This window comes from Cimex lectularius, unplaced genomic scaffold, assembly GCF_000648675.2.
Source record: "Cimex lectularius strain Harlan isolate CLEC.00 unplaced genomic scaffold, Clec_2.1 scaffold406, whole genome shotgun sequence".
Lineage (NCBI taxonomy): Eukaryota > Metazoa > Arthropoda > Insecta > Hemiptera > Cimicidae > Cimex > Cimex lectularius.
In genome coordinates this window covers 195,632-210,855 of record NW_019392981.1, presented here as the reverse complement: position 1 = coordinate 210,855, position 15,224 = coordinate 195,632, and the positions used below count along the sequence as shown (strand labels likewise).

Below are 15,224 nucleotides of genomic sequence, written 5' to 3'. Positions count from 1 at the left end.
TTTCAAAAGTGTCAATAGTTTCAGTCCTCTTTACCATTCGTGTATACCTTTTCGAAACGTTCATCACAAAAAATGTTATATAATGTCAATTTTTAAAGTATCTTATTCAACTCATTGAAAAATTATCCAATTTTCTTTTTTGTAAAATACAACTTTATCCTTTTATAAAAAAATACATTATATATAAGAAACAAACTATACAAAATATATATTTAAATTTAAATAAAATAATCATGTTTATATTTAGGCCTTTTTTGAAACCTTGCTTTTCCATTTTTACCATAAATTCTAGATCTTAATTTTAAACAAATGACACCGCATTCTCAAAAAAGAATAATAAAATAAAACAAAACGGCTTCACTTTGCCAGGATCGCAGAAGCACTAAATTATAATAAAAAATAAAAAATTTCCAGCTGGTTTGACATTTCCGCCCAACACTTTAATTACAATGACCCAAATTTGGCTGTGGTTATTTTAAATATGTTTTCTTCTAAATTCCAGCAGTCTTCCAGTAGAAAACGTTGAGCAACCCGCAGCGCAGCCAAACGAAACGTGTAAAAAATCTAACCCAGTTAAATTAAATTTAAGCTATGAATGAATTTTGGTCCTCTGTACCAGCTTTTTGGTACCCAGATTTAAATTGGATAGCTTATCAACGTTTATATTATTTATATTAATTGCTTTCGTATTTTTTGGCGTGTATACATAATTTTGTGCTTTTGTTTATTTTTATTTTTTTCTTTTAAATTGAGAAAGTAAATTTTAGGATAATGTGGGAGTAAAAATCGCATAGACTATAATACTTTCTTTAGTCTTTTGTGTTAATCATGAGATCAGGTCTTTCTATTGGCTGTTGCAATTTCTGTTTCCTCTGTTTCTTTAAACAAAATTAACTAACTAATCGTTTGGTATTGTATCAGAAATCTGATCAACAGTGCGAGTACTTTGTTTAGAAAAGAACATAAACAATTTACCATGTATTATATAATTATATTTGCAAAAATTAAAAAAAAAAAATAGAATAAAAATTCAATAACATGCATTAGTTTTTGTATTAATAATCCATTAAGCACCATATTTTCAATTATTTTGGAGTAAAAGCTCGAATAGTATGCTTCACCAATAAGAGACAATGACTTAACCTTAGGACTTTATGTACAAATACTTATATATAATAGCAATATTGGAGTAATAGTAGGATTACAGACTACTAGTTAAGCTTAAGATTACCAAATACACACAGAATCTACTCTAATTTTTTTATTGAGGAAACTTTTGCTTTTAAAAATAACGCTGTTGCACTCCGGATCGATTAAAATGTTCACCTACGTGCATATTTATTATTCCCTCCTATATGCAGTTATAATCTTCAACACGTTGAACGATCCAGAATTAAACAGCCATCTATTACTAATTCTATGATTTGGCGTAAAATTTCCCCGATTGTTAATGAAAGCTGTCTATGGCTTATATTATCGATTGATACGTAAATATTCATCTCGTTTTCGATTATATTCGAAACTTTGATTTATAAAATAAAAATAAAACATGTAATAATAAATCTTGGTATAGTTTAAAAAAACAAATAAACCAACGGATGACGGATTTGAAACATGCACGGGACAATATTAGACGAAGGGGGAAAAATTATGAAATAGATACACAGAAACCAATCATAGAAAATCTAGTTTTGAATATAATACCCCACATATTAATCATTTACTCTGGCCACATATAACTTTTCATACTACAGGTAGCGAAGTAATGCAAAAAATTATATATATTTATATTTATATTACATATTTTATAATATATCTTTTCTCTATCTATGCAATGTCTTTAGTTTAATTTTCTAAATATATTACCTAAACCATGCAGCATCAAATTTAAAATAATTTCAATTAATTGCTAATTTGAATTTTTTTTGTCTTAATTGTTTCATTTTCCACGGGTCAGTTGTACGAATGCACGTTCACAAAAAATTTCTCTTGAGCAAAACCCTTTTGCCCACAATTAATTAGGATATGTCTCCAACACACATTCCTGAATTTAGAATTGAACCATAGGTGTTACCATACAGTCAGTTTCGCCAAAAAGTCATACAAAAAAGAATCAGTTTAAAAGAAAGCTCTTTAATGGAATAGGTAAGGTATTTTTAATGACGAATTTAGACTCATCGGAATTTTTTGAAAACATAAACAGGTTGAAATATGTGGACAATCTAATTAATTTCCCTACGCACGTTTTATCATATATGTAAAACAATTTACAGGCTTTCTTTTAAACTGAACTTTAAAAAACAATTTCGGCTTTACTTTTTGCGAAACATACAGTTTTATTTTATTATTTTATAAAAACGAGATGGCAATTGCACTTTTACGGGCATGAGTCAGTTGTTGTGCCATGGATTAAATCTAACTCTCTTATAATTACTATTATTAGTGTTATCATATAATTATTATCTCTGTTAGTAATATGAGTGTTATAGAAATGTGATAGTTCATTGGGGTGTAATAACCTTAAAGTATCACATTAAGAGTCTAGTATTCTCCTAAGTAACGGAAACTATTCCATAAACTTTCATTTTCAAAAAGAAATATAAATATCTATAATAAAAACAATATTTCTATATTTATGTTGCAAGATGTGACATCAGCTTTGTACATGTATTAAAGTCGACCGCAGTTCTTTAAAAATACATTAGTTACTCAGTTTTTACAGTTAACAATAATCTAATTTGTACATTAAGTCTAGCAATATACTCCCAAAACTATGCCAGTAAAACAAGTACAAGTGTTTTTTTGTCTAAACTTAAAAAAACATATACTATATATACAAAAAAAAAACTATGTAGAATTATAGTGTTTCCAAATATATTTTAACATAAAACATCAATAAACGGCTACTAGAAATTTCACATTACACAGAGTCGATGGCATTTTGACTGTCCACCTTTCTTACACAATTAACTGCAAAACTCTCTTAAAACTACCCTTAAACCATTGAAAAACACACGTGTATTTAATACAAATAACACCGTTCTTTAACGCACAACAATTCAAATAACATACAAAATGAAATTGAGCACTGCATTTCATTGGAAGCAGAGCAATTTTTCCCTCGCAGACCCGAGGATATCAAATTATTATCAATTAGCAGTTTGTTGAACGAGGGCCGTCAGTTTGACGTACCTTTTCAAGCGAGCGTCAGGCTCAGAAGTGTGTTGTGGATGTCACTGGCCCAGGTGGCGTGAAGGAGCCGTTGCACGGCTCTCGCCCGGTCTTCAGCGGGCACGGCCTCATGCTATGGCCACTCGCGGTTGTAGCAGTAGCCGAGGGGCTTGACGAAGTGCCAGTCTTGGACACCGCAGTGAGGACATGTCAGGCGGTGGGAATAGTCCGAGAAAAAGTTGAGTCTTTGGTGGGGCATCAACAACGGTTTGGCGCAACTGTTGCACTGTAACAGAGAAAACGAGTTCAAAGTTTCCAAATCCCAGGACTGCGACAAAGGGATGCAGGTCTTATTGAACCCCAAAAGTAATAAAAAAGGAGAGGAAGGTTTCTCTAACGAAATTAAAAGGCGACTTTTACAAAGCGAAACATTCACAGACCTCACAGAGATGTCCGGAACGGTCAGGTAAAGGACGAGAAATTCAATTTAATCATTTCTTCCTTTGTCGGGGTTTTCAATAAAATGTAATTTGTGTACTTTAGGAAGGGGCCCCGTCAATGATTAGGTGACGCGTATGATGACGTCTGCCGAAAGACTTCAAACGCACGGGACCGTTTTTATTACTTATTTCCCCTTCACGATCTTCCTCTGATCTTCCTCTAATTTTTCACTAATTGTGTAATCTACTTTTTTCCACGACTTTTAAAGAAGATTGGTCAAAGCGCCCCTTTTTCGGTGATTGTATAAAGGGTGTCGTTTATTTCGCGTCTGGATAAAGAGATTACCCACCTTGAGTCTTTCCGTGCAGCAGGGCATGGCGGCGAAAATATCGTAGGAGTACATGGTTCCGAGGACCAAGGATGAACCGTCCCAGGCTGAAGAACAGAATCTGCACCTAAGCCTCCGTCCGGGGGCCCACGCTTCAAGACAACCCATACAGACGCAGCTAAGGAATTGAGTACGTCCCTCCGCTTTCACCTGAAACGAAATTTTCTTAAAAACTATTCTTTTACAAATTTAAAACTTAACTTTACTATTCAACAAGAATACATTAACATAGATGTCTGGAATCACTCTTAAAACACATTTCACAATCGCCTATTGAATTAGCATTCTTTTTAAAATTATTTAAAAAAAAATTATTATTTGGTATTTAAGAAAAATCAGTAGCGTGGCAAATTTGTAAGAAACAAAAACATACGGTCCCTTCGTTAAGCTTTTTTTTTTTTTTTTTTTTTTTTTTTTTTTTTTTTTTTTTTTTTTTTTTNTTGGGGGTTATTGTGAAAAAAGGGCCAGAGGCGACGGTGGGAATCGAACCCACGACCGCGGCGTGAGAGTCTCTCATGCTAACCACTCGGCTACCGCCGAATTTACAATTTATAAATTTACAATCTCATTCCGAGTACAGTTTCCATAGCCACTAACTATATCCAATTTTCCTACAAAATTGGGGGCCCCGCTCGCTTCCTAGGAGGAGGTTAGTGGGTTTTGTTTTGTTCTCGATTTGTTTGTTATTTTTGTTGATATGTTAGTTGTTGAAATAAACCAAAGTGACGGTTGTAATGAGTATAAAGAAAAGAAGTTTTGGGGTCTCATAAGGTCAATAAGGTAAAGGTCCCGGGTTCGAATCTAGCGGCTCTGCATTCGAATCCGACATACTTACAAATGGGCTTTTTTTTTTTAAAAAACTCCGGCACCCCGAGGGTTGATATAACATTTGCTGTTGCGAACCCTCGTAAAAAAAGGAAAAAAAAGAAGAAAAAATCGTAAAATTCATATATTTTATGATAATGCTTGGTTATTAATTTGCAAGTTTGAATGTAATTAATACTTATTAAGAAAAGAGGAACGCTATTTAAGTTTTTTATTTGTTTTTCATATTACCTTTATTTTTATTTATGTTCCCGCCTGAATTTTATAAATCTGACCGTTTGGGATATCTTACGTATTGGTCATAATAAAAATGCTAAATTAATTTAATCAAATTCTGATAAAAATGCACCTTTAGAAAAAGTCGTACTTTCTGATAAGAGTGTAAATGATAAAACTCACTTTTTTATTTATTATCGATTAACTGGCCAATAATGCTCTTTTGTGCGGAACTATCCACCAACAAAGTTAACTTTTTTTTTACTATTTGGAATGTGCACCGATGAGAAACGATGAGAAATAAGTATGCAGAAAAGATCGAGACAAAATTCTCCCGGATTTGATGATTTTGAAGCACATGCGATGGTGATGGATGACAATGTGGGTACGAAATCCTTATGCTTTTCGATGAGAGATTTACAAGGATTGAGAGTCTCATTATCCGGTGGTAATGCGTACATTGTTGTAAAATGGATCAAACAAATTGAAGAGACTACGATTCTTATAAAATGGACGGATCTGGAGACGCTCAGATTCGCCAAAAGATCATTAAAAACGGGCAGCTTAATAGTTTATAACAAGCAAGGCAGGTTTTATATCCCTTCATCATTATTAATTATTAACAAGGTTAACAAATAAGAACATCTAAGAGCAATGGAACAGACATCTTGTGAGATCAGGGAGTCAGTAAGGTGATATCTCGTTCCATCATCAACTCGGAAATTCATTATTTTTGAACCAAAAGTTTTAGCACTATGATAGATGACGAAATCATGTTTGTTAGCCTTATTCCTCGAATGCTTTCAAGTTTAACTTGAGTATAAAATTGTAATATTACCGGCTGATATCAATTATTCAGAGAGAATTATGCCAGTTTTTACTCCTTTTTATAAGGTGCATGTTGTTGTTTTTCGAATACAATCCATATCTTGGGCGACGTTTTGTGCTATGCTATAGTCATGTGTTTTGTCAGAAAATAAAACGACCTAATAAAGACCAATTAATGACTAAACAGCGTTAACAAATTATTTAATAGAAATGATCCAAAATGAAAAATACACAAATAAATAAAAAGCAAACCACAATAAAAAATTATACTATATGACCCTGTATAGTTATTATGTAGCATTTGGTTTGTCAGTAATTTTAAGGAGACAATTACGTTGGGCTGTACCTAAAATATAGTTAAACAATATAAAACTTAACGGTTTTATCGAGTAAGATCGATCTAACCTAATACGAAAATTGGACTTCTTTCGGCACTTAATACGTATCTTTGGGGGGCGTCGGTGGCCGCAACGGTTTAGGCGTTGACACGGCGCTCTTAAGGTAAAGGTCCCGAGTTCGAACCCTGCGGCCCTGTTGCGAACCTCGGGGGAAAAAAGATCTTTTGGTCCTGTTAACCAAACAATTAGAATTCATGTATTTTATGATAAATGCTTGGTGATTAATTTGCAACTTTGAATGTAATTAATACTTATTAAGAAAATAGTAATGCTATTTAAGTTTTTTATTTGTTTTTCACATTACCTTTATTTTTATTTATGTTCCTGCCTGAATTTTATAAATCCGACCGTTTGGAATATCATACATATTGGTGCATAATAAAAACGCTCAATTAATTTAACCAAATTCTGATAAAAATGCACCTTTAGAAAAATATCGTACTTTCCATAAGAGTGAAAACATAAAACTCATTTTTTTACTTATAATCGATTAACTGACCAATAATGCTCTTTTGTGCGGAACTATCCACCAACAAAGTTTTTTTTTACTATTTGGAATGTGTTCAATGATGGTACTGGTATTACAATAATCATCATGATTGGCCTTCATCAGGGTTATCATATGCTGTCTAATATAAATACCGATCATGAGGGAAGTCCTCTGCGGTTTAACTATTTATTTCAAATGCATATTTTTATACAACTTAGTTCTTAATAAAGTACTTTTTTGTAAAATCCAAATTTTGTAAAATTTGTAAAGATTTTTTTGCTGCACCTTTGTGTTGATACAATATATATATATGATGTATCCTCTTAGGTCAAATTGAAAATTTTTTGTCATTAGTCAATCGTACGGGCTGTGAAAGTGTCAGATCTGAGCATCAATCCGAACGCCATAGTTGTTCTGTCGCAAAAATTATTTAGTTGTTTCTGTGATTGGATTATTTTAATTTGAGGATTCATTTATACCAAAAATACGCAAAAATTTGAAGTTAATTGGAAATTAATTTAAAAAAATTACGTCCTTTAATAATACCTAGAGTATAATAAACAAGCATCGAATGGATTTCTAGTATAAATAACGTGGTAATTTATCGGTTTTCCATGTTTATAATCTTTTATTTAATGGAAGGATTTGACCTACATTTTTTCGTGTTTTAGAAAATAATCGAATACTCATTTAAATTGTGGTTGTGAAAATTATCATGGACCTTCGATGAAACAATTTCTTGGGTGTGTTAGGATGTCGGTTGATATAGCATACTGATCGAAAACTCGAACAAGAGGTTAATTCTCCGGAGAAAATGACCTAAACCCCTGTCCAAATATACCCAAGAAATTAAAAGTTATGATTTACACGGTATAAAGTGATTTTAGTCGGTTTAGTATTCGGAAGCAAGTTAATCCTCAGCATGTTCAGGTTTCGTTAGGAAATAACGATTCCGTAAAGAGCAATAGGAGTAGAATAAATCAGCATGCGCCAAATCGTCATTAAGGGGCGGATACTCGGGGGGAAATGATCTGAGGAGGATGCGAGGGTGGCGAAACCTCACGATTCACATCTCGAATAACAAGCCTTCCTCGTTACTGGCTCGCTTCACGAGACAAAAGAGTTCGAGGAAGTTCTGTTGTGCTCGTACGACAGGGGTTGGATTTTTAAATAAGGACTGGTACGGAAGAAATGAGGTGCTCGAGGCCATCTGCTCTTATTGAAACTCAACCTTATTTGAGATATAAGGGGAAATGCTGTCGTTAGCAACGTTAAAAAACCGAAGGCCTATACATGACAGCTACATATGCCTTCAAAAAATTCAATACACACATAACGACCGTGAAAAAAAAGACGTACAATTTAATGTTTTTAAATATACTCATATTCAATAACTATGACATAGCAACTACAACATATTTCTATATAAATACGAAAAAGAACAGTCAAGGGAGGATCCAGGTTGGTCATCGTAGGGGGGGAGGTAAAAATTGCGTCTTTTTTAAAGGCCAGAAGACTTAAAAACGTGCCAATCGAGAGAAAACTCTACGCATCATTTTTCAGCCCAACGCAATACTTTCTCTTCCTTCAAAGGGAAAAACTGAAAAAAAAAATATCTTGATTTAAAAGTTTCAATACTTTAATATCAAAAAGAAACATATTTTTGGTATATTTCCAAAAAGTTTTTCCGTCATAGTCTGCAATTTAATTGGTTTTAGTCACCAACATTAACGAATATAAAAAATTAATTACCAACTTAGAGGTTATCGCATCGAGAAATCGAATAAGAAGATCAGATGCAGAAATCAGAAAAGCACCAGAAAAATACAAACGAAAAAAATCATGGTCTGCAATGTAATTTTTTAGCACAGAACATAAACGAACAAAAAAACCCCACGGCAGTAAGGTAGATTTCCTTCTTTTGCGGAATCAATCCAGCGGTGCTAAAAATTTGCTATTTTAAAAATTATAGAATAATTTGAAAACCATGGATATATATTATTATTTATTTTATACAAAATGTAACACCATAAACATATTGCAATAAGATAAAAAATTAATCAACTGTTTTTGTTTCTTATTAACCGTTGGCGTTAAATTAAATTAGATGCAAGCCATTTTTTCCTAAACCACTGAAAATAATGAAAATAAAATAATGGTTTACTAGTTAACTACTTAATTTGAAATTTTATTTAAGCTATTTAATTAATGAATATTAAGGATGGGATCGACCTGTTTTTTCAATATTGAAGAGGATCAGGTTTATGGTCTTGAATGATGTTACAACCTTATGCAAACAATTCGCCGAGCTTTCGGGACATATAGTCGCATCATCGGGGCACTGCTGGTGAATTATATGTTACATATTTGAGAAAGGAGACTTATAACCATTTCACAGAACATTTGGACCATTATGTGCTTTTTGACTAGATTCTTCGATCGTAGTTATGGTTTTTTTATGTTAAAAAAACTGCACTGCTGGTGAATTATATGTTACATATTTGAGAAAGGAGACTTATAACCATTTCACAGAACATTTGGACCATTATGTGCTTTTTGACTAGATTCTTCGATCGTAGTTATGGTTTTTTTATGTTAATAGACTGGTTCTTTTGAAGTAAAGTTGATTAGGTGAAATTTAGATGAAATAGTTTGTCTCCGTCGAGGTCTCTCTATCTACGAGCAAAATTAAAAGGATTTATTAAATTTATTTTATATTTATACTGCTTGGATTTGAGCCAAACTGAACAAATGTACAGGAAGAATGCATGTTAAAATCGGTACCAAAAATGAGAAAATACAATTATGAGGGGCGTAGTTAGGAGCGAGTGAAATTAAGCAAACCGAGCTGGGTGTTGTGCGGCAAAAAAACGCAAAAATTTCATGGCAATGGGATCAAAAATGAGGCCGCTAGAAAACGCTAGATTTTTGAAAGAAATCTACCTAAAATTCAACATCAACTGACAGGTTTCTTGATATCAAATCGAGTGATCGAAGTATCGAACCGGCGGAAAACAAAGCCAAAGGGTGACCAGTTAAAAGGAGACTGATTTAATTTAGGGAAGGTTTGTCAGAGGTTACAGATCAAGTTTTTATAATTCTGAAATATAAGCCTCTTCGCTTAATTAAGGCTAAACTAAGACTTATTACATTAAACACATAACATCTCCATTTGGCTCCAGTGGGGGGAATTACACCCCCTTGGATCCGCCACTGCGAACAGTATTTAAAAAAATGGTGCTTATTTACAACGTTTGTAGATAGATTGCTAATTTATAAATGGCAATATTCTATTTTATATCTATATTTTACGTAATGACAGTTTTTTTATATAGTAAGTTATAGTTAAAATAAAATTAGGCTATTTGCGCACGTCTATGAATGAAAGTATCACTTACACCAACTACAATAACAATTATCCCACAACTAGATATAAAATGGAAGCATATATAAAAAAACTTTACGATATAAATATGGTATCAAGCTCGTCGGCGAGACTGCAAAAAAGGTTGCACTTGAAATTGGTGTCCCACCCTCCGTATTAACCGGAAATTGCACTTTCTGATTACGATCTGTTCCGGTCAATGAAAAATTACTTAAACAACCAACATATGGGCCAATAAAACAAGTATCTGCATTGCAGGTATTTATTTGAGATCAAGTCAATTAATGCCTATCCTAGAAATATACATATTTTCTATTGTTTATAAGACACATGATCCTTTAAAATAGGACAGACAGTTGTTTAAAATAGTAATTAATAAAATCATAAAATGATGCCTATATAAATATAAAACACTAACATCGAAATGATATCATCATTATTATTACTTTATGATATTATTATAAAATTATGTAAAAACAGTAAAAATGGAAGAAAAATTAAATTAACTGAATGGAATGTCTATGTATTTATGATGTTATTTTCCCCCACTGTTAATACTATTATTGTTATTCACTTAAACCAAAAAAATGAGTAAATGAATACAGTTTTATGTAAAAATTTCGCAAATTTGGGTTGTGAACGACCTGTTTCAACTTAATGAGAAAAGAGAGAGGAAACGTTATACGATAAAGAGAAGTTTCGCAATGGCCTGTCATCCCTGAATAGAAAAAGAGAAGAGAAAGAAAGAGTGAGAGAGAGAGAGAGCGAGAGTGAGAGAAAGAAGAGAGAGAGAAAGAGAGAAAGAGAGAAAGAGAGAGGGAGAGAGAGAGAGGGAGGGAGGGAGAGGGAGAGTGAAAGGGGGAGGGGGAGAGGGAGAGGGAGAGGGAGAGAGAGGAGAGATAGAGATAGAGAGAGAGAGAGAGAAACATAAAAATTCAAAGGTGTGGGACAATGAAGATGAAACGTTATGCAATAAAAAGAAATTTCACAACTATCTAGCGACCTGGCATCCCTGGGTAAATAACAAACAGCCAAAAACTAGTACGTAAATGAAGTTATACAAATGAAATATATTATTAACCTGAAGAAAAACTGCTAATTGATCTATAATTAGAAGAATGTTTGTTGTTCAAAATTGCTTCCAAATATACTGATTTGTGATGATTATCGTAGTTTGTAAGATGTTTGGGAGGTGAAAAAAAAACAATCAAATATATAATATTAATAAAGGTTGTTATACCGTAATTATTTAGAGAAATTTCATTCTATTTCATGAAATATTATCAGAAAGCGAAGAGATCGAAGAAACAATTTGCAGGACCAAAATTAAAAGTTGATAGGCACAAGCATTTATTATTACGAGGGTCCTTTTGAGTAGCATTCACTGTTGGAAGAGAAAAGGGGAATAGAATTATAATTAGGGCCGTATATTAATTTAATTTTTTCGAGCAGCAAAAAAATCGTTTTGTGATGTTTTACCATGTTTAGCAAATTGTTGTGAGCTTTGTATGTACATTCACAATTAGTCTTCTTTTTCTCCATACACGAGTCACCCAATTTATCCAGTTTGCATACTCCAGTAAATATTTAATATTTGCTGAACTCTGACAGTTGTCTTTTAAGCCGTTCCAAGGAGAATTGGCGGTTTAGAAGGATGGAAGTTGCCCATTTTATCGATAAATCATCATGCTTCTAAAATAATACCTCAACGCAGCTCTTCGTGTACTGCCTCGGGCTGAGGAAGAACGTGCCGTCTACTAGTGGATATCGGTCAAAGACTAGCATCGGGGCCCTGCACAGAATGCAGATCACTTTTGACATTTGGAGACCTGCCAGAGTGGAGAGAATAAAACTGCGGGTCTCGTCATTTCCATGGTGCCCTTCGTCTTCCATCTGAAACAAAATAAAACACAAAACATCAATAAAAGGATGAACAATTTTTCAATATATTCTGTTAACACTATGATAACTGAAACAATAACTCAACAAGCTATCCTCGCTATCTTCAGTGGTTAGTGTGTCATGAACGTGTTAAAGGGGCGAAAATGTTTGTAACAATGTGTGGTGATTAGTGACCGTTAATCGATAATTATTCAGAAATCGTGAGATGCGGTCTGGTGTGATAGGTTTCAGAAAAACATTTTCTTTATCGTGCCAACGTTTCGATCTTTATTGAGATCGTCTTCAGGGCTCAAAGTGTTTGTCTTCTGTGTAATTGTGCCATTCTTGCGTGTCGTGTTGAGAGTGCCCCCACTGGGGTGATCTCAATAAAGATCGAAACGTTAGCACGATAAAGAAAATGTTTTTCTGAAACCTATCACACCAGACCGCATCTCACGATTTCTGAATAGTTTGTAACAATACTAGCACTGTCATAGACCTGTTAACTGATACCAGTTACGAGTTCGTAAATTCTTATTTTGCTGCCTTCCCTTACTTTGTTTATACCCTCCATTGAAAATGGCAAGAAAAGGCGGGCTAAAATACTTAGAAACAGCTAAATTACAAGTCCATCATCCGTATCTCACATTTTAACAAAACAAAAATTAGTTTTTTACAGATTGATTGAGTTTGATCATTTCTGCCCGTTGTCGCTATTTCTGTTTTAAATTAAAAGCATTTGGTGATCGTCCTAGTCGACATTTTACCATTTCTACCATCAGCATGATCACGCTTCCATTTACAATGGCATGCTATAAAAAATGCAATTGTTCATTTACTCGAAGAACTAGTAAAAGCAAAAAAGTAATTCCTACCTTACAAAAGGGCTTACGGCGGGGAACATACTAACGCTATGCTACGCTATCCGACGCAAATGCAAAGTCCAATTTCCCATAAGAATGTATTACCCCCATGCACATCTGCCCGATGTTATGCAACGCTACCCTACTCTAAGCTCTGCGATCCCCACTGTCCAGATTTTCCTCGGGTAGCATGGAGTACAATCAAAGACAAAAGAACCGGACACTTATATTTTTAGTTGAAATTACATGTATTATTGTCGTTATATTAATTACAACATACTTATTTTATATAAACCAAATTAACCGATCAAAAATTCATTAGTTTTTATTTTAAAAAAATTAATTTTAATTCACTAATTTCGTGGTCCACTTGACCAATTAATATATTACAATTAATTAAGGTTTTTAGTTGAGATAAAAAAAGCCAATGGCATGAGCGGGATTCGAACCCACCATCTTCGGCTTGATACGCCGCTGCTCAATTATAGCTTGCTTCAATTACTTAGAGAATTTAATGATTAAAAATGAAGTATACTTCACTAAAGCTCTCCGTGGCCATTTCATTTGTCGTCGAGAATCCAACCCGATTACATGACATTTGAAAAATGGCACAAAGGAGGGAAAATTCAATAGGTGCGTTTGAGATGGGAAGTTGGTGTCCGAGTGGATCGAGATAGTTCAAGCGTCGTATCAAGCCGAAGATCGTGGGTTCGAATCCCGCTCGTGCCATTGACTTTTTTATCTCAACTAAAAACCTTAATTAATTGTAATATATTAATTTTAATGGTTTGGTAGAAAATTGATCAAAACACCGGAATATTATTTTTTGATATAATGAATTTACTAACAATTTATTACCCGGTTTTGCTCATAAAATTACACCGTTTTCGCGAGTAGCGTCAGAACAGGACACTCATATTTTTTTTAAGTTTATTACCAACCATGTATACGTAATTTTGTCGTTATATTAATTACAACATTCTTATTTTAATGTAAACCAAATTAAACGTTATCAAAAATTCATGAGTTTTAAATAAAAATTATTCAATTATGATGGTTAGGAAGAAAATTTATCAAAATACAGGAAAAACTTTATTTAAAACAATTAAGTTTAACAAACAATTTATTACAAGGTTTTGCTCAAAATAGTGTTTTAAGAACAAAAGAGCCGTTGCCGTTGCGATAGTGATTATTGTGATACACGCTGTGTGACTGTACGTGGCGTGCGCTAGACGTTGCATAGATGTGCCAAAACAAGACAAGGCGTCGGGTATCGTCGCTAGCGTTGCATCGGGTTAAGTGTGTCCCCCCCGTCCAAACCCGCTGAGAATCGCGGACGAAAGGTCACCCACATTATAATACTTTGTTGGACAATTTCACCTTATTAATTTTTTTAAAATATAATAATAATAAACAATAGTAAATGATAATAATAAAATCCACAACTGATAATAATAATGAACAAATATAGTTTTGATCTGTTTGGTCCTTTCCTAATCTGGTGGGCTTGTTGACTTATCTCTCCCTGCAGACCCTGACCCACCAATGAAGATTGTGAACAAAATGATCTGAAACGACAGGTTCTTCACCCTGCAGGCATCAAGAAGAGATCTCGACATTTATTACGTCTGGCTAATGTAATAAAAAAATAATAATACGATTTAAATCTGTCACTGAAGGATATTTAACGGGGTCGCAACATTTAAGGCGTTGATTCACCACTGGGAAAGTCCAGGGTCGCTGAGATCAAAACCCTACATGCTTATAAGGGAGTTTTTTTTTTTTTTTTTTTTTTTTTTTTTTTAATTAAAAGCACCACAACTACGGGATTGATATGACCATGACGTTGCCAATCCAGTTAGTAAGAAAAAAAATGAAATTTGAAAAATAAATAGTACTTCAGCTCTTTTTAAATTTTATGACTGAATATAAAATATGATTAATTTAGCCATGTAATATTTAACTGCTTATCTATCATATATATACCCGGCCTTTAAACAAAGCATAATTGCGTTTGGTTTTATTAGCTATTACAAATTTAACAGAATTTAATTAAAACTGCGTTTATAGAGGTGTTCAATTTTTTATCAACAAATTTAAATTACTGAACAACCAGGAAGAGCCGTAATTGCCTCATGTGTGTAATAAAATACTATTCTGTTTTATATATAGTAAATGGGCGAATTTTTAATTTAATTTTCCTTTCTTCTACGAGATCATGTCGAAATTTATAAACAGGGAGATAAACTTCCATTTATTATAGTACCCTTAACTACTATACTTTAATGCAAATTGCGTATGTGGTGGGAATAAATAAAAGGCGAACCGCTCGAGTGGA

General features: G+C 33.4%; 1 protein-coding gene across 1 annotated transcript in view; it reads right to left on the bottom strand.

The window, feature by feature from the left end:
* Positions 1-292: 292 nt before the first annotated feature.
* Positions 293-15,224, bottom strand: part of LOC106669495 (headcase protein) — a 133,420-nt gene continuing 118,488 nt past the window's right edge. Inside the window, exons 4-6 of the mRNA XM_014399020.2 lie at positions 11,847-12,035; positions 3,962-4,150; positions 293-3,457 (exon numbers count right to left, since the gene is read on the bottom strand). Coding sequence (XP_014254506.1) covers positions 3,305-3,457; positions 3,962-4,150; positions 11,847-12,035 — 531 coding nt within the window. The 3' untranslated portion in view covers positions 293-3,304. The remainder of the gene's footprint in view (positions 3,458-3,961; positions 4,151-11,846; positions 12,036-15,224) is intronic.